The 24,847-nt window shown below is 45.0% G+C and overlaps 1 protein-coding gene across 4 annotated transcripts in view; it reads right to left on the minus strand.

The window, feature by feature from the left end:
* Nucleotides 1-775: 775 nt before the first annotated feature.
* The window catches only part of ndrg4 (NDRG family member 4), a 31,080-nt gene continuing 7,008 nt past the window's right edge, over nucleotides 776-24,847 (minus strand). Inside the window, exons 2-18 of one of the 4 annotated variants that reach the window (XM_053426102.1) lie at nucleotides 19,850-19,940; nucleotides 17,719-17,877; nucleotides 15,422-15,460; nucleotides 10,735-10,840; nucleotides 8,637-8,757; nucleotides 8,409-8,471; nucleotides 6,685-6,745; nucleotides 6,504-6,590; nucleotides 6,366-6,422; nucleotides 6,107-6,210; nucleotides 5,963-6,019; nucleotides 5,503-5,554; nucleotides 4,260-4,307; nucleotides 3,652-3,687; nucleotides 3,451-3,502; nucleotides 2,610-2,648; nucleotides 776-930 (exon numbers count right to left, since the gene is read on the minus strand). In XM_053426102.1, the coding sequence (XP_053282077.1) occupies nucleotides 776-930; nucleotides 2,610-2,648; nucleotides 3,451-3,502; nucleotides 3,652-3,687; nucleotides 4,260-4,307; nucleotides 5,503-5,554; nucleotides 5,963-6,019; nucleotides 6,107-6,210; nucleotides 6,366-6,422; nucleotides 6,504-6,590; nucleotides 6,685-6,745; nucleotides 8,409-8,471; nucleotides 8,637-8,757; nucleotides 10,735-10,840; nucleotides 15,422-15,460; nucleotides 17,719-17,877; nucleotides 19,850-19,927 (1,314 nt within the window). In that variant the 5' untranslated portion in view covers nucleotides 19,928-19,940. Of the gene's footprint in view, nucleotides 931-2,609; nucleotides 2,649-3,450; nucleotides 3,503-3,651; nucleotides 3,688-4,259; nucleotides 4,308-5,502; nucleotides 5,555-5,962; nucleotides 6,020-6,106; nucleotides 6,211-6,365; nucleotides 6,423-6,503; nucleotides 6,591-6,684; nucleotides 6,746-8,408; nucleotides 8,472-8,636; nucleotides 8,758-10,734; nucleotides 10,841-13,122; nucleotides 13,247-15,421; nucleotides 15,461-17,718; nucleotides 17,878-19,845; nucleotides 19,941-24,847 lie in introns of those variants that run through there. The other 3 variants (XM_053426099.1, XM_053426100.1, XM_053426103.1) reach the window with 3 other exon arrangements.

Consider the following 24,847-nt stretch of genomic DNA (forward strand, 5'->3'; position numbering starts at 1 on the left):
ATCCAGTAAGAATGTTAAAATTGAAATAAGCAGATAAACAAACTGGTCATGTTTGGTTTTGATTTGGAGAAACAACACAACAAACACAACAAGTTGTTAAATTATCAGAATGTGTCATGTTCCAAATAGCTATTCAGGCTAATTTATCTCCTCTAAGAACTACAGGTGCACTGGACTACGATTGGCCGCGCTCTGCCGTCTGTCACACTCTGGACACGCCCCCCCCTCCCCCTCTGATGCTCACCTGTCACGGAGAGAGATACACAACACAGAGAGAGAAACTCACACTTCTGTAAAACAGCAACAACAACAACAACAACAACATATAATGCTCGAAACTCTTTCTTTGTCAACCCCCTGAAAAGATAACTCCTCCTCCTCATCCCTCACTTTCACGTACTCGCACCACGTTGTGTACAGCAGCTCCAGGTCACATGTTGCTTTGTGGACTGTTGACAGGCGGGGGGCGGGGGGGCGGCTAGAAGGGACGCAGGCAACGAATGAGGAGACAATTAGCAAACACAAGAACAAAAACAGTTGCCCATATTGTGATGGGAAACGAGGGGGGGAGTTGAAGATAAGGTGTGTGGGGGGGGGGGGTTAGTAGTAATACATACGATATTATACAGTGGGGTGGGGGGGGAGAAGATGGCCGACAGAGAGAGCTGTCTCAATTCGGTCTCCTTCACATCTTAAAAAACACCTCCCCACCTCCCCCACCTCCCCGCCTCTCTCCATCCCTCTACCCCCCCTCCCTCCCTCCTTCCACGGCCCTTCAGCAGGACACCTCCATGGTGTGGGTGACCGGGCCCACCCCCTCGGTGCTGTCGGAGTGGGTGCAGGCCCGAGAGCGCGACCCGTCGATGGAGCTGGCGCTGGTCAGGGAGGCCGTCCTGGAGCGCACCAGGCGGGTCATACTGGCGGAGGGCACTGGGAAGGAAGAGGGGGAGGGGGAAACATTGGGGGGGGGGAACAGAGATAAAAAGAAGAGTTTAGCATCACGATTTGTGGAAAGATAAAACAAAAAGAAGTGAGATCAGTGGATGTCGGGGAGATGTGGGGAGTTCATGCTAATGAGAACTAAAGAGTATCTGGTTTCTGCTGCTGGTGAGACGCTGCTTCGTTCAACTGGGACTCGACTGGTTCGGTCTCTGAAGGCGTTAGTGTCTCCACAGGCAGACACAGCAACATGCTGGAGAATCTCTGGGATCACTCTGTACAGTTTAATATGACCGTTATGGAATTGTATTAAAGTACACATCAATATTAGTAAAGTCATGAATTGTGTTGAGTTTAGAATGAAGCCTGAAGCTCGATGAACTGATCCAGGGTCTGATTATGTTCAGGTTAAATCTGAGCAAAATGTAATAATTTTAATAATTCATCCAATAGAAATGTATTAACATTTTATACATCAATTTAACACAAGTGACATAGCTGCCGTTACGAGTTTCTCTACAGTTACCTTCACTTAGCTCAATTTATCATTTGGCCACATGGGGGCAGCACAGCAAGCTTCTAATATACACTTACTTTAAAACTCTTACGAGACGCCTGCTGCTGGGAACTGTTTGATATGATTATTGTTCATGGGCCTGAAAACAAAAACACTAACCAGAGGCCGGACAATCTGATATAAAACAAATTTGGGGATTTGAAAGAATCACGTTCAAATGTTTCATGTGTTTTATATTCTCCTTATATGAAATAGATTCAGTAGAGAATCACTACAACCCAGAGAGTCATTTAAATCATGTTATATATTATATTTCACAATATTACAGTTTATAATAAGTTGATTTACTATTGGTTTTACATGTTAAACATAATCTCAGTGTAGTTTTACATCTCCTCCTCAATCAGGGCGTGTTGTGTCTTTGAGCCTCTCTTTCGATTGGCTAACAGATAGACGACAGAGCCAAATATGGAAGATATGGAAGAGACGACCTTCGACCTCCAGAAACACACAATCAACAGGATGCTTCTGAACTTTAACAGGACTGGTCGTAACTTAGTTATGATGCTGTTATTACAACCTGTTTTGTATAATCTTGATATTTTTCTATTCTCCGACAGAATGAACTCTGATTGTTGTTAAGTTCATTGAGTTATGGAACGTTTACAGCCTAAATTTCGGGAATATGTGCCTTTGATACTTTATGATAAAAAGAGGAGACATGAAATTCTCATTCTACAACATGATCTTTAAATTTTAAATTTGAATAAGCATAAGTCCACATTGTATTAAAGGACCTATATTGAGAGTTCATTCTTCTAAAGTTAGTTATTAATTTGCGTATGTTGAGAATGATTTTAAAGTCCGGAGGCTCCCAGCTAGCTGAAGGCCATGCAAAGAGCAGTACTGGAGATGTGATGGTAAAGGAATGGGGGGGGAGGGTGGGGGGGGGGAGTAAAGACAGTTTATTTTTCCATGGGAGGAAAAATTATTTTTGATGAAACAAAGATGGGCAAACGTAAAGATTCCATAACAGCCCCAAAAATAGTGTATTAGTTGCAAAAATTAAAGATCAACATAAATTCCAAAATGCCAATATCATCCAACAGGGCAGCAATAAGAGGTCAGAGGTGAAGGGGGGAGGAGGAAGTACCTGGCCCTCCACTCAACCTCCGATCCTTCACATAAGCGACTGAGAGAACAGGGCAAGGGAGACAGAGCAAGATTAACACAACTCGTATCCCGTCACCACAAACAACACAACTTCCACTGAAATAGATTTTCACATGAAATTAATGTACAGACTTGTGTCGACCGCAGAAACTAGGACCCTTCGCAGGAACTGTGTACAAATCCACCATGATCCAAAATTAAGTTAAATATTCTTACCCCTTAAAAAGTGTCTCCAATCGGGGGGGGGGGGGGGGGGGGGGGGCGGATTAGTCGATATCTCACGTCGAGAGCAACGTGTTATTTCAGCCGCTGAATCGCAGCAATAGTTATAAAAATCTGTATTTCTGATGTTTTGAATAATCTTTGTCACTCGTGCTGACGCTAACTCATTTACTGTTTTTCTAGTGCAGCTACACTTATAAATAGATTTTCCATTATACCATCTAAACTGTGTCAAACTGTCAGAATCATATTTGTCCCCCTGCAGTTTCTAAACCAGTCAAAACAATCCATAAAGTTTTTACCATCCTCTGCAGACTTATGTTAAAAATCATTTAATATCACTTTCTCTTGACTGCAGCATGAATTCTATTCCCAGAAGGCATTGATGTTGTATAGTATTGTGCATTACCGCCCCCTGGTGGATGTGAGAGGAACAGCATGTCGCCATATGTCGTCACTCACACCTGGTTTTTAGATCAAAAATGGAAATGCAGCTGAACGACAGTCTGCAGGAATGTTTTAGTTCCCTGAATAAGATCCAGCTTCTTGTGGTCGAGACCTCTCACTCACAGAGCACAGTTGTGTTTCCAGATACTTACTGTAGCCCATTCCCTGCAGGAAATACTTGAAGGCTTCAGTCAGCTTTCCAGGCTGGAAAACAACACACGTCACAGTTTTCATTAGATCGGACAGTTTAACACGATGCCTTCAGGGTCCAACTGGTTTCTGTTTGTTGGTTTCATTTGATTGTGCGACAGCCTGTTGAGTTGAGTGTGTGTTGCTGTTTGTTGGTGTGTTACCTGTGTGAGCTGGGGGAGTCCGCCAGAATCGGCCATCTGCCACAACAGGATCGACAATCAACAGGAGAAAATAACTCACAAATTCAGATTGACACCCTTTCGTTGTTAGTCTCTGTCGATTAACTTTTCTTTCTGAGAAGCTGAATATGAGGATTAATAACCATCTATGACAGATTTGAGGCAAATCCTTGAAATGAGTGTCTTTCTATCAGCAGAGACTTTACTACAGCTACCACACAGTTACCATAGAGACAGAACCATCTGCCAAGGACACATTCTATTACAAAAAGCACTTGATATTATTTTTTGATATTATTTTTGTGTGCACACGAGAGACCGTTTGTTCCCGTGTTCTGATTAATATGAGATTGGATTCATCGTCTCTGGAGCCCACACATTAATCGAAACATGGCAACTAATTAATCTCTTTTTAAATTGGTTTGATTTGATATGCAAAGACAAACTATCATCTCTCATCATATTGTTAATGGTTAAATTGTCACATTTGGTGATTTAAATTTAAGAAAAATAAATCAAAAATGTCAACAGGTTCTGTGTGGATGTGCAGCAGCTGCAGGAGAAACCATTACACCGGGACGAACCATTACCTTCAGGAAGGTGGTGTTGGTCGGATCCAGTTTGGAGTTGCACTCAACCTGGAAAAAACAACAACAGAAATGAATAAGCAAAAAAATAAACTGATACAGAGACAAGAAACCTGATGATGTGTTGAAGTTAGATGTGGATGTTATTGTTTGATCATATCAGTGTGTGTCAGTGTGTGCGTGTGTGTGTGTGTGTGTGACCCAGATACTGCAGTGAGCTGCAGAGATGAGTCACTGCTGCAGCCAAAGAACACAGCCGTACTGTTAACACACACACACACAGACACAGACACACACACACACAAACACTCACAGGCACAGACACACACCGTCATTCACACACAGACTTTGTTTTTCCTCTCTGTTGTTTCCACTTGCAAACATGAACAAAGCAAATGCACGTTTGTCTGTTTTCTCTAAATTGTGCTCATAACATCTGGATGCAGATGCAGATGCAGATTCAGATTCAAGTCGGATAATAATTGAAAGTCTCCTGCATGAGGAGCAGGAGACGTCAACACTGTGTGTGTGTTTTGGATTTAAATGACGTCTCTGTGTCGTTTCCTCTGCGATGCCAGAAGAAACGACACAGAGCAAACACACAAACACAAACACACAACTGCTCCTATCAGCGGGTATGAAATATTAACCTGACCTCCATCTGTCACATGCAATAAAACAACCTCTGTCACCGCTCTGTCGCTCCCTATCTCTCCATCTTTCTCTCTTTCCGAAAGGTTTACAACAACATCTCCTCCTGCCCCCTCCTCCCCAACTCCCCCCCCCCCCCCCCCTTTGCACCTCCGTCCCACCCCTCCTGCAAACATGCAGAAGATTAACTGGTGCAGAAGCACAAACATCTGGGCCACTTGAAAATATAACGCCAGAGACAGAGCGTCCCGGCCTCAGGGGAACAGCAACACACACACAGATGGACTCACACTCACACAGAGATGGACACAGACAGACTGGAAACAGACACACACACATTGTCTGTGAGGGTGAACCAGGTCTGTCGAGCTGAATGAGGACAAACAGTCTCCGTGAGGATTCACAAAGCACTGAGCAGAGGAAGAGGAAGAGGAGGAGGAGGGGGAGGAAGAGTTCAGTGTTTCTCAGAGAGACGATCACCAAGAGGGAAGAAGGAGTGAATTAAAGGAGAAGGTAGATGAGAAGGACCACCAGGGGGCGCTGGTGAAACAGAGCTCCAGCCTGAGGAGACGAGAAAAGAAGAAGAAGGACTCACCACTCCTTCCTCAGCCGGAGCGTTGTCTCCTACCACCAGCATCGTGGGACACCTGCAGGAGAACAGCGGCCATGTTGGATATGATGGAGGATCATTTCATTTAAGATTTCCTAGTATTGATTTTTAGGGCTGAAGAAAATTATGATTCTTCAGTGTCGCAGGTTTTCAGGTCGTTTGCTCGTCACAATGTTGTGTTCACCAAAACAAACAATCGTGGTGACTTTGAATTTCTGTAAAGAATTCACTACATATATTACATTGTTTGTTTTTACAGCTTTATTTAATTGTTTTTATTATTGTATTGCTTTTAACCAGGTATTTGGTTTTTAAAGCTTTATTTTACACTTTGTCTTGTTAAATAGTTGTTTAGTTTATGTAAGAAATAATAATAATAATAATATCATCAATGGTAAAATTCAATGACTTCTTTACCAGAACCAGGAAACAAGCAACAACTCACTTCAGGGTCTTGGCGTTGATCACCGTCCCGCTGCGATTCATCTCCAGGTCCCTGCGACTGAGGGGCAGACATCATGAATGACAAGATGAACTGTGTGTTTGTGCATGTGTGTGTGTGTGTGTGTGTGTGTGTGTGTCTCTCCACCTGTTGTACATGTTCCAGAAGAGCTGCAGGTTGAACAGGTTGACTGTGTTGTTGATCTGTTGTCGGTAGCTCTGCACCAGCTCTGTGTTGTTCATCAGCTCCTCCTGCACACACACACACACACACACACACACACACACACACACACACACACACACACACACACACACACACAGAATGTCAGTTTTCCCGTTGGTACCCTCAAAATGATGAAAACTGAAACAACCGAGTCAATTTCCTCTGTGGCCCGTGAACGCACCTGACTGAAGAGATGCGGCAGCACCACATCCGGCAGCGTGCTGGTGAGACCCGACAGCTGAGGAGAGACAACAGGGAGATCATTACCACGAGGAATCGAACAGTGGAGCTGGATCCGTGAGCTGTGAGAGGCGAGCACCTTGGTGGCGGCCCAGTCGATCCATCCTTTGCCATTGGGGTCGATGTTGAGCAGAACCAAACCCTCCACCAGGTCGGGGAAGATCAGCTGAGAGCACAGATGGATTCAGATGATGTCAAATCTAAATATATTCATATCTTTAGAGGATCATTTAGAAGATATGTGGTTTGATCTGACTCACAGCGAACTTGGCCAGAACGTAAGCTCCGGCTCCAACTCCGATCCCAACGATGCTCTTAAATCTAAAAACATCATTGATCCATTAGACACTGGTTTTAAAAGTGAAGGAAACACTGACAGCAACTGAAAACACTCTGATGCTCGATGGTACAGAATGTGACTGGTGGACAGAGACACAGACACAGACACAGACACAGACACAGAGACACAGAGACAGACACAGAGACACAGAGACACACAGACACAGACACAGACACAGACACAGAGACACAGACACAGACACAGACACAGAGAGACAGACACAGAGACACAGACACAGAGACACAGACAGAGACACAGACACAGACACAGAGACAGACACAGACACAGAGACAGACACAGACACAGACACAGACACAGAGACACAGACACAGAGACACAGAGACAGAGACACAGACACACAGAGACACAGACACACAGACACAGAGACACAGACACAGACACAGAGACACAGAGACACAGAGACACAGACACAGACACAGACACAGAGACACAGAGACACAGACACAGAGACAGAGACAGAGACAGAGACACAGACACAGAGACACAGAGACAGAGACAGAGACAGAGACACAGACACAGAGACACAGACACAGAGACACAGACACACAGACACAGAGACACAGACACAGACACAGAGACACAGAGACAGAGACACAGAGACACAGACACAGACACAGACACAGACACAGAGACACAGACACAGAGACACAGAGACACAGACACAGAGACACAGAGACAGAGACACAGAGACACAGACACAGACACAGACACAGACACAGAGACACAGACACAGAGACACAGACACAGAGACACAGAGACAGACACAGACACACAGACACAGACACAGAGACAGACACAGACACAGACACAGACACAGACACAGACACAGAGACAGACACAGACATAGAGACAGACAGAGACACAGACACAGACACAGAGACACAGACACAGAGACACAGACACACAGACACAGAGACACAGACACAGAGACACAGAGACAGAGACACAGAGACCCAGAGACAGAGACACAGAGACACAGACACAGACACACAGACACAGAGACACAGACACAGAGACACAGAGACAGAGACACAGAGACACAGACACAGACACACAGACACAGACACAGACACAGAGACACACAGACACAGACACAGAGACAGACACAGACACAGACACAGAGACACAGACACAGAGACACAGAGACAGACACAGACACACAGACACAGACACAGAGACAGAGACAGACACAGACACACAGACACAGACACAGAGACAGACACAGAGACACAGACATAGAGACAGACAGAGACACAGACACAGACACAGAGACACAGACACAGACACAGACACACAGATACAGACACAGACACAGAGACACACAGACACAGACACAGAGACAGACACAGACACAGAGACACAGAGACACAGAGACACAGACACAGACACAGAGACACAGACACAGACACACAGACACAGAGACAGAGACAGAGACACAGATAGAAATCGATGCTTATATAAATGTTCATCTTTGATTCTATGTTTGCAAGATACACACATATATATATTAATAAAGATAAGATTCTATTGGTGTTTTATTTTGCACACCAGAGCTTAAATGTGTGTTCTTTGTGTAAAGTGTGTGAAATTTAACATTTGAATTTAAAAGCAAGGAGCACGAACCCAAAGTGCTGCACCACAGTCGGCAACATCCCGGCCAACTGGTCCATGGTGGGATACAGGTACCTGCAGGGGACAATACACATGATGACATGAGATCATAAAGACAACATTAAAGAAGAAGAAGAAGAAGAAGAAGAAGAAGAAGAAGAAGAAGAAGAAGAAGAAGAAGAAGAAGAAGAAGAAGAAGAAGAAGAAGAAGAAGAAGAAGAAGAGTTCAGGTTCCTTTACCCCTGGGGCATCTGAGACGCTCCGACCTGCTGCCCCGGGGCGTCCACGTGACAGACCACAAAGTGCTTGGTGATCTCCTGCATGTCCTCGTTGTTGAAGAAGGAGTTGAAGCACAGCTTGTCTGTCGGAGAGCGAGGGAGGGAGGAAAGGAAACAAGGGAGTCAGTGAGAGGACGGAGGAAGGACAGAGGAAAGGAAAGTGATCACATCTCACCTCGTTCACTTAACAGAAATATGAACGAGTGCAGATCCTGTCTGTGCTTCCAAGACCAAAGTCTGTAAATATCGTTTTTGAGTTTATTTTTTCTCTCAACAACTCCCCCCCCCCCCCCCCCCTCCGAGGATTCCTCTCCCTAACGAGCTCCATGTCCTTGAAACCAGTTCAAACTCAGTAAAGTGAATCCTGACGTCACATTTCGATACTGGTCTCTGCAGATGTCCCACTTTCCCCCCGTGTGCGTCAGACTCGTTGTGTCCTCTGGTTGAGTTGTGTTAATCAATCGGACCGATGGACACGACAACTGGGTCAGAGGTGACGAACCAGAGGCGGTGACCTCCCCGTCTGTGCCACAGCGCCACCTGAGGGCCGGGGGGAGAAGTTCCTCCCTCCACGTTTGTGCTGAGTCATCGTCGGGATGAAGTCTGCACCGTGACCTATACTTCTTCCTTTTGCACTTTCTTTCTCCCTCTCCGACTAATCCTCCCTTTCTCTCTCTCTCTCCCCTTCTTCTGTTTTTGTTCTCCTCCTCTTCCTCCCTTCTTTCCTCTGGAGTCAGACAGAAGCACAGATGCCTCCGTGGGTCACTTTGATTTTCTTTCTTGTCTCGACGTCAGTTTCGGGGCCACGACCTCTTTTCCTGCTCCTTCAATCATCTTCCTCTCCCCAAACACTCTTCTAATCTCTTCTTCTCTTTTTCACTCCCCTCTTCTCTCCGGTTCCTTTTGTCTTTACTTCTGTGTTTCCTCTGCTGGGCCATCTGCCGTTTGGACTCATTTTAAATTCATCTTTTCAGTTGAAACATTAAGATTTAAAACCATTTTTTTCCTTCTCTGAGTTCCCGCTCCGTCCTGTTAATGCAGCAGAGTCGAGTGATTTATCGACTGGTCATGAATATTAATAACCTCAAGGTGCTGCAGCAGAAACAACATGGACACTGAGCTAATTCTAAGATATGTGACTTTATTCTACTTCCCTGTGTTTGCATCGTGAATTCAATCTGTTCTAAATAAGATCCATAATCGTCTTATTCAAATCCCATATCTGCAGTTTTTGGATCAGCTCCCGTCCCTGACACGGCATCCTCCAAACCCCCCCCATCCCCCGTCCCCGTCCCCAGCCCACCTCCACCCGTCAGTGCTGCATTGCTGCCGGCCGCGCCCCGCCTCCCTCTGCAGGATGTTTTTCTGACCTACATTTCATCGATGACTCTCGACCCGTTCCTTTGCATCCTCGTCTCCTCGTCTCCTCTCTTCTATTTCGGTCGCAGCCCTTTTTCTATGTTTCGTTGTTTTTGTTCTAATCTTCTCCTCCTCTGATTTTCTGCACATCTGTCCGTCCTCTCCTCTTCACATGGATTTATGTTGTATTATCTCTCCCTTCATTAAATTACTGTCCACTCAGAGTGTATAGAGATGATTTTATAACCACAACACCAGAGTGTTGTCTCTCTGATGTTGTGGTTATAAAAGGATTACACAATCCATGAAATCAGTTGTGATTAAATTAACTTTAAACCCTCTAGTCTCTCAGAAGCAGGAAAATGGGACGAAACCCGAAACTGAGCTGAAATTATTTTAAACTTCATGACTCATTTGTCACTTGTCTCTTTTAATTGTGTGTGAAGTTGGTGACAACGACGGTAACAAGTTTGTGTCTGTCTGTCTGTGTGAGGTGTGTGTGCGTGTGTCTGTGTGTGTGTGTGTGTGTGTGTGTTTGTCTGTGTCTGTGTGTTGGCAGAGTGAAGACAGGGAGGGATAGTGTTGCATGGGTGCCAATTATCACCTCTAACACGAGCAGAAACACCTTACACAACAACCTGGAACATCTCGACACACACACACACACACACACACACACAGACACACACTCCTCTACTCACGGTTCAGTCCCACATCGTGGTAGGTGAGGATCGCGGGCTTGTTCCCTTTGGGCGCCCCGCGGATAACCACATGCAGCATCCCATAAGGAGTCTCGACATCATGTTCCTGTGAAACACAAAGAACATTCTCACCTGGGGCTTCACACACACACACACAGACACACACACATGTTTTCACACAGAGCCGTGAGCCCTGATCTCTTTATTTTATTCTTTTGAATTTTATCCTCTGGACTGTTCTTCATTAATCTTCTTCTGCAGGAGCTCGAGTGGAGACGTGAACCAGGTTGTAATTTATGGGACATTAATTGACTTAACAGGCGATAACTCAATAGTAAATGGTTTCAAATGTAAAGTAATAACAATAATTATAATAAAAAATAAAGACGCAAGAATGAAGTATAACCTGGAGCGACAGAGCCTTCTCCATTCTAACCAATGTTAAGTGTCTTTGAATATTGTTAAAAGTCAGATATGAATGAAATGAATTCTTGTTATTTACAGTAAATCACTGAGGAGTGTGATCGTCTGATTATTAAACATGATGAAGATGAATCTGCAGCTGGAGTCACTCACATCTGGAAATGAAAACTGTTTTGATTCATTCACGTAGGAACAAAGGATTTTGTGTTTTTTAATACAAGGTTTTAGAAAGAGAGAGAGATCAGTTAAAGCAAATCCCACTGACTCCTGACCTGGAATCAGTGTTACACAACTTCCTCTTTTGTTTCCTGTTCGTTTCTCTCCTGCAGCTAAACCGTCAAATAAAGGAAACAAATTAAAGCTGCTGTTTCGCGGAAGACTTTAATCTTCAGGTTTTTTTTGTCCTTCACAAATGAGACGTGATCTTTAATAAACACAAAGAGCGGCAGAAATATAGAAAAGTACATGAGTCATAAACACGACGGCTGTTTAGATGTCAGAGAAAAACAACGAAGGGAAAAGATAAATTACAAATCGAAAGAAAAACAATGAGTGGAGACATCTCACGTCTTCTGTCAAAATGTGATGAGTCATCAGACCAACAGTGACGCAGCAGATTCATTTTACCTGAATTACATTTATTACATATAATAAAAAATGTAAATCATGTATATTTAGACAAGATTCATAACCAAAATATAACATATAATATATAATATCAATTTTAAAGAACAACAAAGGAATTTTATTCAAACACCCACAACAAAAAATAAATGTATTGTTGATTTGTCGTTGTTGTTTTGAAACGACTCTGAAGTTCTCGTGATTCAGAATTCTCTCTTTTTGTTCTGACCCACATTTTGTCTGCGTTCGCTGGTCAGAGGCAGACAAACTCAAAATGGAGGAAGGAGATATGTGGCACCCCGAGCTGCGTATTGTAGCTGCACACACACACACACACTGACACAGATGTACACACACACAAACACAAACTCACACAGTATTTTTGGGATTATTCTGCCTGCTTTTAGGGGCAGTGAAGCTTTCGCTGCTGATTCTGACACTTGTGTATTTTTACACTGATCCAACACACACTCACTCACACGTCGGCAGCACACAAACAAACAGTGCTCATTTCACTCGGCTGCCAAAACTCAGCCTGATCCTCCCGGGCGGTGCATCGTCATGCATCACACGGACGGTACCAGTTAATCCAGATTATCTCTTTATTATCTCTCTGTTAATTCAGCATCAACATGCGTGTTATCTGCAATCAGCTCTAATTTGGGGCCACGACTCTCAGCCTCAGCGGCCGGACCCTGGGACATGTGAGGTGACCTGATGACCTTCACACCTCCAGAGAAAACACACACAACATCTGTCTGTGGGGGGGAGGGGGGGGGGGGGGGGTTAAACCAGGTTTCAATATAAGAAACTGCATCTGTTCATTTTCCTTTCATTCCTTTTGTGTGATTTATTTTACTTTGCAAATCACACAAGCTGCACACCTCAAATAACTCCCTCACACAAACAGCTTCACTCGTCCTCTTCAAGGTTGAGAACATGGATGATAGCAAAGATGGATCAACACCTCCTCCACACAGACACACACACACACACACACAGACACACACACATACACGTGTTTATCTGCAGACACACACTGCAGCGGCGCGTTGCTGCACTGCACAGCATCTGTTTACATGCCTTAGTGTGTCAGTGGGCCATGGAAGAAGGACTGACCCGTGATCTGACACTGACGCTGCAGTTTCTTCATCTCATCACAGACATAAACATCATCATCTTCATCTTCATCATCATCGTCATCATCAGACAAAGATGAAGACATTTATTCTGACACATCCACACCAGATTCAAGATTTTTTTTTTTATTATTCTATATTTCCAGCCCCCTGTCTGTGCCCTCAGGACCCATCATGCACTGCCCCCCCCCCCGCCACTCACCCCATCCCAGCACTCAGGCATGGCTCCGCAGGGACAGTACTCTCAGCTGATGAAGAGGAGGAGGAGGAGGAGGAAGACGAGCAGCCAGGCCTCTCCTGTTTTAAGGGACTAGGTCCTGGTGAGCGCTTGCACTCGGATGCTGAGCTGGAGAGTCGATGCTGCTGCAGTGTCTTTGTGTGCTCGGCTCCCTCCCTCCCTGTTCAGCTGCCGCCCGCCTCCCTCCCCTCACCCTTTATAGGCACCACAGACAGGGGGTGGGGGAGGCAGCTGATGACTGGCTCACCGCTCCGTCTCCCCCTCAGGATTGGTCTGCGGTCTCGTCAGTCTTCTCTCTCTCTCTCTCTCTCTCTCTCTCTCTCTAGTTCTGCTCATCAACCTTGTTCTGTAAAATCCTTTTGGCAAAAAAACCAAACCGCTGCCGTTTGTGTAAATGAGGCGTAATGAGGCCGAACCTCTGGAGGACAGATCACCAGGACAAAGGAAAGCGTCTCTCAGTGCAGCTCACATCTCGTCCAAGGCCTTTAAATTCCATCAGGCTGCACCAGAATACACAAACATGTGGATATCAGTCCTCTGAATGTGTCTGATCAGCAACAACCGTGAATTATTGTCTGAGAAATCTGTGAAAGTGCAAAGCAAGTGATTCAAATCGATTCTGGATCCTTGTGGACCCGATGTCTCCTCCTTCCGGCAGGTTGTGTAGAGATCTGTGCAGGGTTGTGTTTGATTTAAGAGTCAACAATCTAGACTGACGGCTTAATGTAAAGTAAATGTGTATTTTAAAGAAAGCAGTGAAGATACTATAACTATAATTTGCCGAGTTGTGTTTTATTTGATTCAGCTTTAAAACCTGCATCACTGCTGCGAGTCGTGTTTCCAGATTCTACAACACTTCTGTGTGTTTGGATCATTTCGTGACCTGAAGTGTCTCGTCTGATGGAACAAACAAAGACCAACAGAAAGTCGGTTCCCAGCTGGAACCTCAGAGTCACTTTTATTACAAAGGTTCTGGTCAAACTGGTGGAGCCTGAAGCGCGCTGCGTCAATCATCGCCTGGAATTAAAGATGGACGACATGACGGCTCCTTTAAAGTGAAGCCAAAGTGTCTTGATCCCCCCCTGGTGGCTGGCTGCTTTATTTACAGTCTATGAGTTCAATGGAACAAGTTTCCTCAACAGAATCCGTTCGTGGAAAACAGCGACGAGAGGATTTAGAACTATCGAATTCTAACATGCAGGAAGTAAAATAAAAGATTTTACGGAGTCTTTAAAGACACCTGGGGGCGCCATCGTGCTAAAACTCAACTTCATGTAATAATCATCTTTTTATCCATTAATCTAAATATCTTCATTTGAAATAAAATGAGGATGAGAAGTGTACGTGCAGATTCACAGGACTGCGATGGGGTCTGAGTGACTATCATGCTGACTGCAGCACACACACACACACACACACACACACACACACACACACACACACACACACTGTCATCCAGCAGCCCCCCCGTCTCTCCCTCTATCCCCTCTTTTCTCTCCATCTATTCCCTCCGTCCTGCTGACAGAAGGCTCGTGGTGCTGACTCTTCTCTCTCGTCCTCTTTCCGACTCTTTTCTTTCACAGAGGAGCTTAACTCTCCCTCGGCCTGATTTAAACTCACAGTCGCTGCCTGATGGACGGACGACAAACGGAAACCAGAGAGTTCATCACGTGACTGAAAGGGACTGAAGCAACCATCTCCATATGATGAACGGTCACAGATACAGTTGAGCTGCAGCCGACGCTTCTTGATAATCTGCCTGCGAATATTTTAAAACTTTAGATTGTTCTCGTTAAATCTAAAAACTTTGTGGTGAAATCAGTTTGTCAAGATCTGTACTCAGCTCTCATCCAGGTCCAGTCCAGGTTTAAAGTCTCTGTGCCTCTAAGCTGTAAAATGATTTCATCCACCTTTGATTCGAGAGTGTTAACTTGTTCATAATTACAGTTTATAGATGCCAAGACGGTTCCAAACTCTAGGTGGCGCTATGACCCACATTCAACCCATAAATTAACGGTTTCTATTTAAATAAATGTGTTAAGAAGTTGGTATTAAAACCAACATTAATGTGTTTCACCATAAAGGACATTTAGTTTGCATTATATCTTTTAAGTTGAACTTTTAAGAATATATTAAACTGGAGATGAGGAGCGACAGACAGCGAGAAGAGAAGAGATGATGATGATGATGATGATGATGATGATGATGAAAGATAAAGACGATGAAGAGAGAGAGGCTCAAACTCTCCAGCAGCAGCTCTTACCTTCCAATCCCCTGCAGGCATCAGCTGGTCACAGCTTTCCTGCACAGACACACAAACAGAGACAGAAGACTGAGAGACGGAGGTGGACACAGAGCTGAGAGACATCATCACACAAAGGGAGCATCCCCCCCCCCCCCGATACTGGAAACACCCAGAAGCACCTTAGCGTGACAAGTTCACCTGTTTCTACACAAACACACAAACGTGTGTTTGAACAGGTTAAATTAGTCAAAGTTAAGTTCTACTATTAGATGAGTTTAAATTGGCACTTCAGCAATTTATTACTGCAAACTCCAAAAACACATGGGAGAGAACTACATTTCCCATGATGCAATTATATAATGCTTTCATCAGGACCCTGGTAAACATCTGAAAATAAAGATGGCCGACGCACCATCTGTTAACATGGAGGAGGCAGAGTTAATGACCTATACTGCAGACAGCCACCAGGAGGTCACGCAATACTTTGGATTCAGTTTTGTGACCCCCCCCCATGTCATCCATCTTTATTTAAAATACACAATTAGGTCCATGTCCCATCTGCTGACATGGAGGAGGTAAAGGTTATGACCTATCCTGCAGCCAGCCACCAGGGGGCGAGCAGGGAGATTTTATCTGGACGTCATGATAAATTAAAAGCTGCTGTAATAATCGATGCAGTGCCACTTTAAAAACATGTTCTAGTTTCCAGTATTTAATATTTAGTACATTAGTTTGTCAGCAGAATGCACCTGTTGTGCGACAGCGTGTCAAGAAACCAGATCATTTACTGAAGTGCATGAGGGGGGGGAACAAATCAACGTTAAAAAAAGATAATAAAGTGAGGAAGGAAGGTGTTATTCAGGGTGACGGAGAGTTCAGCATCAGGATTCAGCCCAAAGCAAATCGACTGTGACGGAAACAAACTCTGGGATGAAAACAACATTTTGAGCCAGAACAGATTTAAACCTTCACAGACGCCGGCTTCACCCGGTCAAGACAAATCGTTATTGATTTATGATTTCATCTGAAGCTTTATGATTTCTATCTTGCAGCCGAGGCGCTCGCTCCGTGAGGAATATGATCTAAACTCTCCATTTAAGAAGAAATGTGTTGAAGCAAAACAGGTTTGTTTCTTTAAATGCATGTTTTCTAACCCGTGTTGCTTCAGCACGTGAGGTTCACGAGTGTGTTCCTGCTCTGCCGCCTTCAGGGCAAAGCAGGAGCATCTGGACAGAAGAGACATGGACATGCACGTGAGGTTAGGACCCAGCAGACACTGAGTCCTTACACATGCACAAGTCTGTGAGTTCAAGTGAGGGGGTTTCTGAAAAGAAAATCTGTCAGGATTAAAGATGGAAGTTGCACATATACGATGGATCAGTGGTGAGAAGGGAAAAAGAGGGGAATAGTTTATTAGAGGAGAGAGGACAGGGACACGTCTAAACACAGCAAAGTTTCATGCAAGAAGGAAACATGTTAGTGGTGGCAGTTTGGTGGTCGGACCAGCAGGTGGCACTCTTTCCTCTCACTCCCACCCCGTCACACTCCATGAAGAGGAGGTGCTGCAGCTCGTCCTCAGTGAGAACTGACAGGAGAGTGTGTGCTGTGGCGTCTGCATGAAACAACCGACTCTACGCAGTTCTTCAATGTGTCGGTGCTCTAGTGGCTGATTGTTGTGTTGCGCCCACTCGTCCTTTTCTGTCAGGACGTGTTTCTGTCTCTGATCCGATGAGTCTGCGCCTGGAGGCTGTTTTTTTAGCAAATGTAGATTTTGTCCTAGTTTTCAGTTGTTTTTAAAGCGTCTCTCTGCTGAAGAGGAGACACAGAGAGAAACTGAAGCCTCCATGAGAGTCTGAAGCTTTGTGTGTTTGTTCCATAGTTTCATCTGATCTGATGGTTCTGGTTTCACATTGTAAATTAGTGACGAAAGAAGTTTGTCTGACAAACGTACGTCCTGTCGTCATCACCGACGTGGGCGGCGTCTACCTATACTTGACTCTTAAGGTTGGCAGACGGGCGTGTGTCCAGCATGTGGCTGCAGAGGGCGCTATTGCTCAGTAAAAGTTGCATAGTGTTGCTTTAAGTAAATTCTTGACGACAATGCCAACGGCTGTAAACAACCTTTCCATCATTGTATCTGCTTTACTCCTGTGCAGCCACTGGTAGTGTTCTAGTAGAAGTTCACAGCAGCTGTTAGTGGGTGAGCGTTGTGTCTCCTGTGGAGCTCAGTGTCTGAAGTCAGATTTCTCTGCTCGGTTTAGTTCAAACGTGTGTGTCTGTGTGTTTCTGCTCGTTCCGGTGGATCTGGTAGTTACCGGGATGACCCCGCTGGTCCGACGGCGGGTCTGGAGGAGCCAGTGCCGTGCGATGACATGCCAACGGTGAGTGGGGCGGCTGGGGGGAGAGGGGTGGTTAAGGGGCGCGGGGCTGGCGGGGCAGGGGAGCCCCCCCGAGGCCTCATCCCCTTTATCCTGCTGTGTCTTGAAACAACAAGAACAACAAAGTGGTTATTGGGGTAAAAACCGCAACAAACATGTACTCAACAAACATGTACTCAACAAACATGTACTCAACAAACACACATGTGATGTAGATTCATGTTCTGATGCTAAAATCAAGTCTGTTCCTGTAAAGTTCCTGTTCCAACATCATCACAAAGGTCAAAGTGAAGATCTACCACTTCATCCTGGAGACAGAAGACGTTTGTGAGCAGAGACGATTCATTTCCAACCTGAAAATCTAAATCCAGGAACCTGCTACACCAGAAACTCTGTGAAAATAAACTTCAGAGAGGAAAAGTCTGAAACGTTCAAAAGTTCAGGAGCTTTCAAATCTGACCAGACACCAGATCGTTCAGATTTGATTTCCTCAATAACTAAATTATATTTTTACAACTTGATACTCCATGACTCATTTATTTATTAAGCTTTACTTTAAACATAGAGACTGTAAAGATTAGAACTGGTTGTTAAATATAAATTATTATGTTTACACACAATGTAAATCATTGAATACTAATTTACAATTTAAAGAGGATTTTTTCTTTACGAATTCTCATTTGAGACCAAATTTGAACAATTCAAAAGCAAGACTATGTATTTTTTTCCTATTTGCTTAGTGTCATGAAAGTTTTAAGCTGGTGTTTTTTAAAGTAAATCATAAAGTGAAAGTTATTGGTACGTTATTCCAGCATCACTGAGCTGTGAGTCCGACCCTAACCCCTGTTTGAGAACCAGGAGGTCGACGCTCAGTGACCTTCTCTTAAAGGTCATTTGGAGGTGACCTGTTGGGGAGCGAGAGGCGGGAGATGAAGCAGCTGAAGTCGTCTTCGGCAGAACAATGAAACCCAGCGACACGATGAGTCACGCTAACATGTCCCCGGGTCGATGGGGCAGCGGATCGTAACGAGCAGATTCAACGACCTTCTGCTCCACCAGCAGATCAATATGGAATTAGACATTTAAAGTGATGCAGCACAGGAAGCTTTTCTAAAAGAGAAAATAAAACCTGATCTAGTGTTTCTCCTGAGAGCCTCGTAACGATTCCTCCAGCAGAAACAAGAGGTTTTAGAAGAAGCAGGAGAATCGCTCCTCCTTCCAGAGACGGACCGGCCTCCTCCAGACGACTCGGTCTACAGAGGCCTCGACTTCCTGGAGTTCTTCTTCTTCCTGGTTTCACGTTCATTGGGTTTTCCAGTAACAGTAAAAGCTGCAGAGTTTGTGGATGTGACTCGTAACTGACCTTCAGACTGCCGAGCAAAGTGTTAGAAAATCACCCAGCGGCTACTTGAGAGCCTCTGACTGCTCCTGGATCTGTGCCCTACTCAGCACATGACGAAGTCTGACTCTAAAACGAGTCTCAGGAATCAGGAATCAGCCTCTAATGGCTGTTTGGAAAGTTTAAGGAGATAATGATTCACTTTCAGACAGATTCTCACGGGAAGACGCCATCGGTTCCATAACTCCTGCAGCAGCAGGCCCTCGAACATGAAGGGCCCTGATTGGGCTGCGACCTGTTGCTGAGGTAATGGATGAACTGCAGTAAGTAAGTGCTCTTTATATAACCACATATATAATTATATAGCCTGCTCTCTATTTCTCTTCCATCACTCTCTCTCCCTCTCTCAGCTCAAGTGACCCTTCATCTTCTCATCGTGTTGTTGTCACTTTCCTGGTAAACAAGCTCCATCGACAGATTATCATCCACATCTCAGCTAATGAGCACCGACGTGTCTCTTCCTCCTGTGCTCGCTCTGCAGCAGGTGAGACAGGAAGGAGCAGAGGACACAGGACGGAGCAGAGGACACAGGACGGAGCAGAGGACACAGGACGGAGCAGAGGACACAGGACGGGGCAGAGGACACAGGACGGAGCAGAGGACACAGGACGGAGCAGAGGACACAGGACGGAGCAGAGGACACAGGGAGAGGACAGGAGGTGGACTCACCAGGTCTGAGTCCGCTCCTCTCTGCTCCGGCAGCAGGGGCTTCTCCTCCGTGAACTGCTGCTCCTTCATCCCCGCCATCCTGGTCAGCAACCTGTAGTCACACACACACACACACACACACACACACACACACACACACACACACACAAACACAAACACACATCTTAAATTACACTATAATTTCATCGTGCTGGGTACTATCTGCATTTTTACAAGAATGAAAGCTTTGTGCAAGAAAAACAAATCTTAGATCACGAGAAAAAAGTTGCAGTGTCAGAATAAAGTTGTAATTGAGAAGAAACTGATGTGGCACTATAACGAGAATATTATATATTACTAATAATATCACAGCAAAAAGGGTAGAGTCATAATATTATGAAAATAAATCCATAGTCCAACTTTGTTCTTGTAAAACTACGACTTTGTTCTCGTACCGTTATGAAATCTTTTTCTTCACATGTCCCTAATGTGTGTGTCTCACGTGTGAAACATGATGATGACAGATCGGTTTCATTCAGACGGATAAAACAGAGACGTCTTTGTACAAACGACCTCAAACTTCAACCATGGTGGACCTGTTTGTTCGGAGAGACTTTGCCTGTCGGTTCGACCACCGCCGTTTACAACATGGCTGCTTCCGCGTCTTTCTCATGAGGAAATCGTCACCTCCTCCTCCGCCATCTGCACTGCGCTGCCCTCTAGTGGTTTATTACAGTTTAACAAGTATGTGGGTAGTGACAGTTACATCGTTTGAAATGGACGAGACTCGTTTCATACGTAAAAGCAGCAGAAAAGTTTGTTAATAGAATTGTAAAGGTAGTAACAATGTAAAAACTGTTCACATATAAAGGGGTCATTAAAAGACGCCCCCTGCTGGACATCGTGACGACCCCACTAGCTGATCAAATCATTTCAGTTCATTATAACTCGAGACTTGTCCTCGGAGTCTTCCCATCATTTCTATCCCTGAGCAACCTAAAGTCATCGTGAGGCCTCAGCTGCACCGTTCAGAGGTGGAGGTCGAGAAAAGCTGACAGCAGCAGAGAATCTACTGAGATCAGACTCTTTCTACGCATGTAGGACTTTACAGAGCACAGGTGAGGCAGCTGGGGGGGGGGGGGGGGGGGGGGCAGCGGGTGAGGCAGCGGGGGGGGGGGGGGGGGGGGGCAGCAGAGTCTCCTCCAGGTGAATGATGTGCAGCAAAACATCGAGCAGAGCCACGACAGCTTCAGGGCAGAATATCGGTCATCAACACTTTATCTGTCAGAATCTCTCCTTTGTAACGACGTTATCTTTCCTCCTCTTTCTCAATCTCCTTCTCCTCCGTCGCCCTCCTCCCTCGCTCCCTCTCTCCCTCCTCCCTCCTCCCTCGCTCCCTCTCTCCCTCCTCCCTCCTCCCTCCTCCCTCCTGCTGTGACCCTGTTATTAAATGGCTGAGTTTGACCTTTCCGAGGAGAACAGACAAAACAACATCGCCTCTCTTCCTCCTGCTGCCAGGAGGAGTGCACCTCCTCCGTGTTAGTGGATGGGACATAGACCAATCTAAAAAGATGTCGTTGCTGATTTTACAGATTATTTGTACAAACACTACTTTGAAGTCACTCGTCAGGTTAGAGAATAAAAGTGTTATTTCCCAGGAGGCATTGTGTCTCTGCTCCTCTAACTCTCTCCACTTCTTTTATTTTGAAAGCTCTTCTTATAAATCCTTCTCCCAACACTCGTCTCTTCTCTCTTCCATCATCTCGTCGCTCTCCTCCTCCACCGCTGCCCTGTCGCTTCACTTCTTCCTCTCTCAGCCGGTTGTTCACACCATCCTCATCCTGCACCTCTGTCCTCATCCCTCTCTTTCTCACCATCTCTGTTCACGCTGACGTGCTTATGTAAGGCAGCTGGTCGTGAAATCAATTACCATTGCATTATCCAGCTATATTTGGCCTCGTGACGCCAGAGGTGCCGGTGGAAAGATCCCAGCTCTGTCCTGGTCTGACTTCACGCTTTGTCACCAGCTGTGGTGAGGTCTCCTAAACAAGGGATGTTCATATGTGTCTGTTCTTCTCATGGATTCAGTCTGTGATCATTTGGTCTATTCTACACGTTGAACATCTCAACCATGACTTTTCATGCTGGGACTAGATTTGGTGAAAGCATCAACGCTCCTCACACGACGACTCTGTTGTTTCTAATTCAAAATCTCCTCTCAGATGTCCTATAATCACCTTCTTTAAAGTTCTGGTTCGATTCATATCCCATCTGCTAACATGGAGGAGGCAGGGTTTATGACCTATACTACAGCCAGCCACCAGGGGGCGACCGGGACGCTTTGGCTTTAACTCTTGGGAGCCGTCATGTCGTCCATCTTTATTAAAAGTCTGTGTTTTGTAAAAGGAAGATTTCATCGACCTGAGAATGTGAATCGTCCCAGACCTGTGCTGCCATGGTAACAGTTATATAAAAACACCATCGGGGGGGGGGGGGGGGGGGTTGTGGAAATGGTCTCAGGTTGGTTCGTACTACAGACAGCCTCCAGGGGGCGATGGAGACACTTTGGTTTTTATGGAGCTGTGGTGTCGTCCATCTTTTTACAGTGTGGCAGGTAAAACGTTTTGTTTGTCTATTGTTTGTTTATATGTCGATTATATTAACATGGTGGATCCTTTGAGGTCATGTGGCCCGAGGTCATGTGGCCCGAGGTCATGTGGTCATCCCAGTGGACACAACCTCAGAGCTTCTCTTTATCCCTGAACCAACTGGGGTCCGGCAGCTGAAGAGTCAGTGGGTGAGGAGTTATTTACAGGTCTGTTCTCTCCATCTCCTCTTTCACCAGAGAACCCCCCCCCCCCCCCCATCTCCCCCTGTCTCCCCTCTTTACAAAATAAATAAACCGGAGGGTTGTTTGTCGCGATCGGGGGGGGGGGGGGGGGTCCTCTTTGGCAGCAGTTTGTTGAGGAGGACAAAACGAACTCGTCCTCTTTTTAGTTCCGCTCCTTTTTTTTAAATCTGCCTAGACAGCGTTGCTATGACAACCAGTCTCAGCCCCGTGGGGTCTGTCTCACCTTCTCCTTCCCTGCTTTGGATAAATATATATATTCCCACCATCTTATAAACCTCAGAATTAAGTATCTTTCTCGTTGTTTTCCTGCTTTGCTCTTCACACTCTGTTTATTCCTGATGAGACGTGTGAAGATGGTTTTTTCTACATCATCGTTACAGTAAGTGATGGAAGAAGAAGAAGCTCCTGATTTAAATAACACATCATGTGGTCTCTGTCGTCCACTCACACCGACACGTTGTCAGATTCCACATCTCCCAGTCGTACCACAGTGATCGGCTCTCTCTCTCTCCCTCCTCCAGTTCATGTCGGGTTGTTTTGTTCTGTCTCTGATTATTACTGTGTTCGTCTCTGCAGGACAAAACAAAGGTGAGATGTCTGAATCAAATATGACCGGACACCTCATTCAGCATCGTGCTCAGATGAGATCCTATCAGTCGTTTGTCTTCTTCTTTATCTGAGCGACTAATCTGACGAGTATGAGGTCATCGTGACCGACAGGAGCCGGGGGTTCAGCTCGTTAAGAGGACGCAGGGACAGCAACTTCCTGTCAGAGCAGAAATCAATCACAGAGCCACGTGGATGATCTAATGTACGTCCACCGGATCGATACCTGGAAAGTGGGACGGCTCCGAGAGACAACCGGACGAGAGACAACAGGACGAGAGACAACAGGACGAGCGAGGGTCAGAGACAGAAAGAGAGAGAACTGTGAATGAGAAACAGGACGAGAAACGGATCTTTCTAGAAATAATCTCAGAAACACAGATTTACTTCTTCCTCATTGTTTCTAAAGTTTTCCACTACTATTGAAAGAGTGTAAAATATTATTCCATAATAATGATGTGAAAATGTCCCGTCACAATCTGTTCCAGTGTTATCCTCTGATTATCTGATGCTATTATTTAGCTGCAGGTCAAACTTTTACGCAGTGAAATATCTTTACACCTTAAAGATTCAAATCTCTGATGACAACAATTTCTTTTTATCGATATGAACACGTGGTGTTATTGTTAATGTTTGTTTACATGTATATACACCCTGATTAACTACTACAAAAATTAAAGAAAAGGTAATTTGACTGTTTTTATAGTTAAATCAAACATATTTTTGCTGTACTCGTACTGTACTTAACAATAAAAGATATTCTATTCTGTTCTGGAATTAAATAAAATAACTACTGTGTCTCTTCAGGTCACCGTGAACCAAACACACATGTAGCTGTGACATCGCTGACATGGCAAGACAAGAAAAACTGATTCTCTCCAAGAGCTGGAAACAGGAAGCTGAGGAGGACATGATGAAGATGATCCTCCTCATTCACGTCTGTGTCCAACGATCGAGCTGATGAATGAGAATCTGAAACCTCGTTCAGGAGGAGACTTTGTGAAGGAGTCTGTTGTTTGTGGCTCACACATTTAAAGATCTGTTCCTCTTATCGACTCCACACCTGAGTCACGAGTGCAGTTGAGGGAAGTGCAAGTTGTAATCTTTGGTTCACGTTCATCTAAGAGCAGGAACCAGGTTGTAAATAATTTAGTTTACAGAAGATTTGAATATGAGTTCTGGAGCTTCATGTTACGATGTCCTGCAGAAAACATGGGTTTGATTCGGCTGTGGTCAAATCTGCTGCCAGCTTTGAAGCAGTGTGTTGGAGGGTGAGGAGCCGGGGGGGGGGGGGGGGGGGGGCTCAGATCAAAGTGTGTCTGGGTTTATGAATTCAACATTTAAGATGTTATATTGTCACATTCAGTGAACAAATATAATTCCTGTGACCAACGACAGGGAATTTAATCACATGAGCTCATAGAACTGTAAATATACATTTGAAAAGAGAAAACTATACAGAAAGTATTCAGATTCCTTCACATGATGTTTTTACTTTGTATCATTTTTAAGATATCGAGTGTAGATGATTTTATTGATTTAAAAACACAAAGTTGTGGATA

Source organism: Pleuronectes platessa, chromosome 7 (genome assembly GCF_947347685.1).
Source record: "Pleuronectes platessa chromosome 7, fPlePla1.1, whole genome shotgun sequence".
NCBI classification, from domain to species: domain Eukaryota; kingdom Metazoa; phylum Chordata; class Actinopteri; order Pleuronectiformes; family Pleuronectidae; genus Pleuronectes; species Pleuronectes platessa.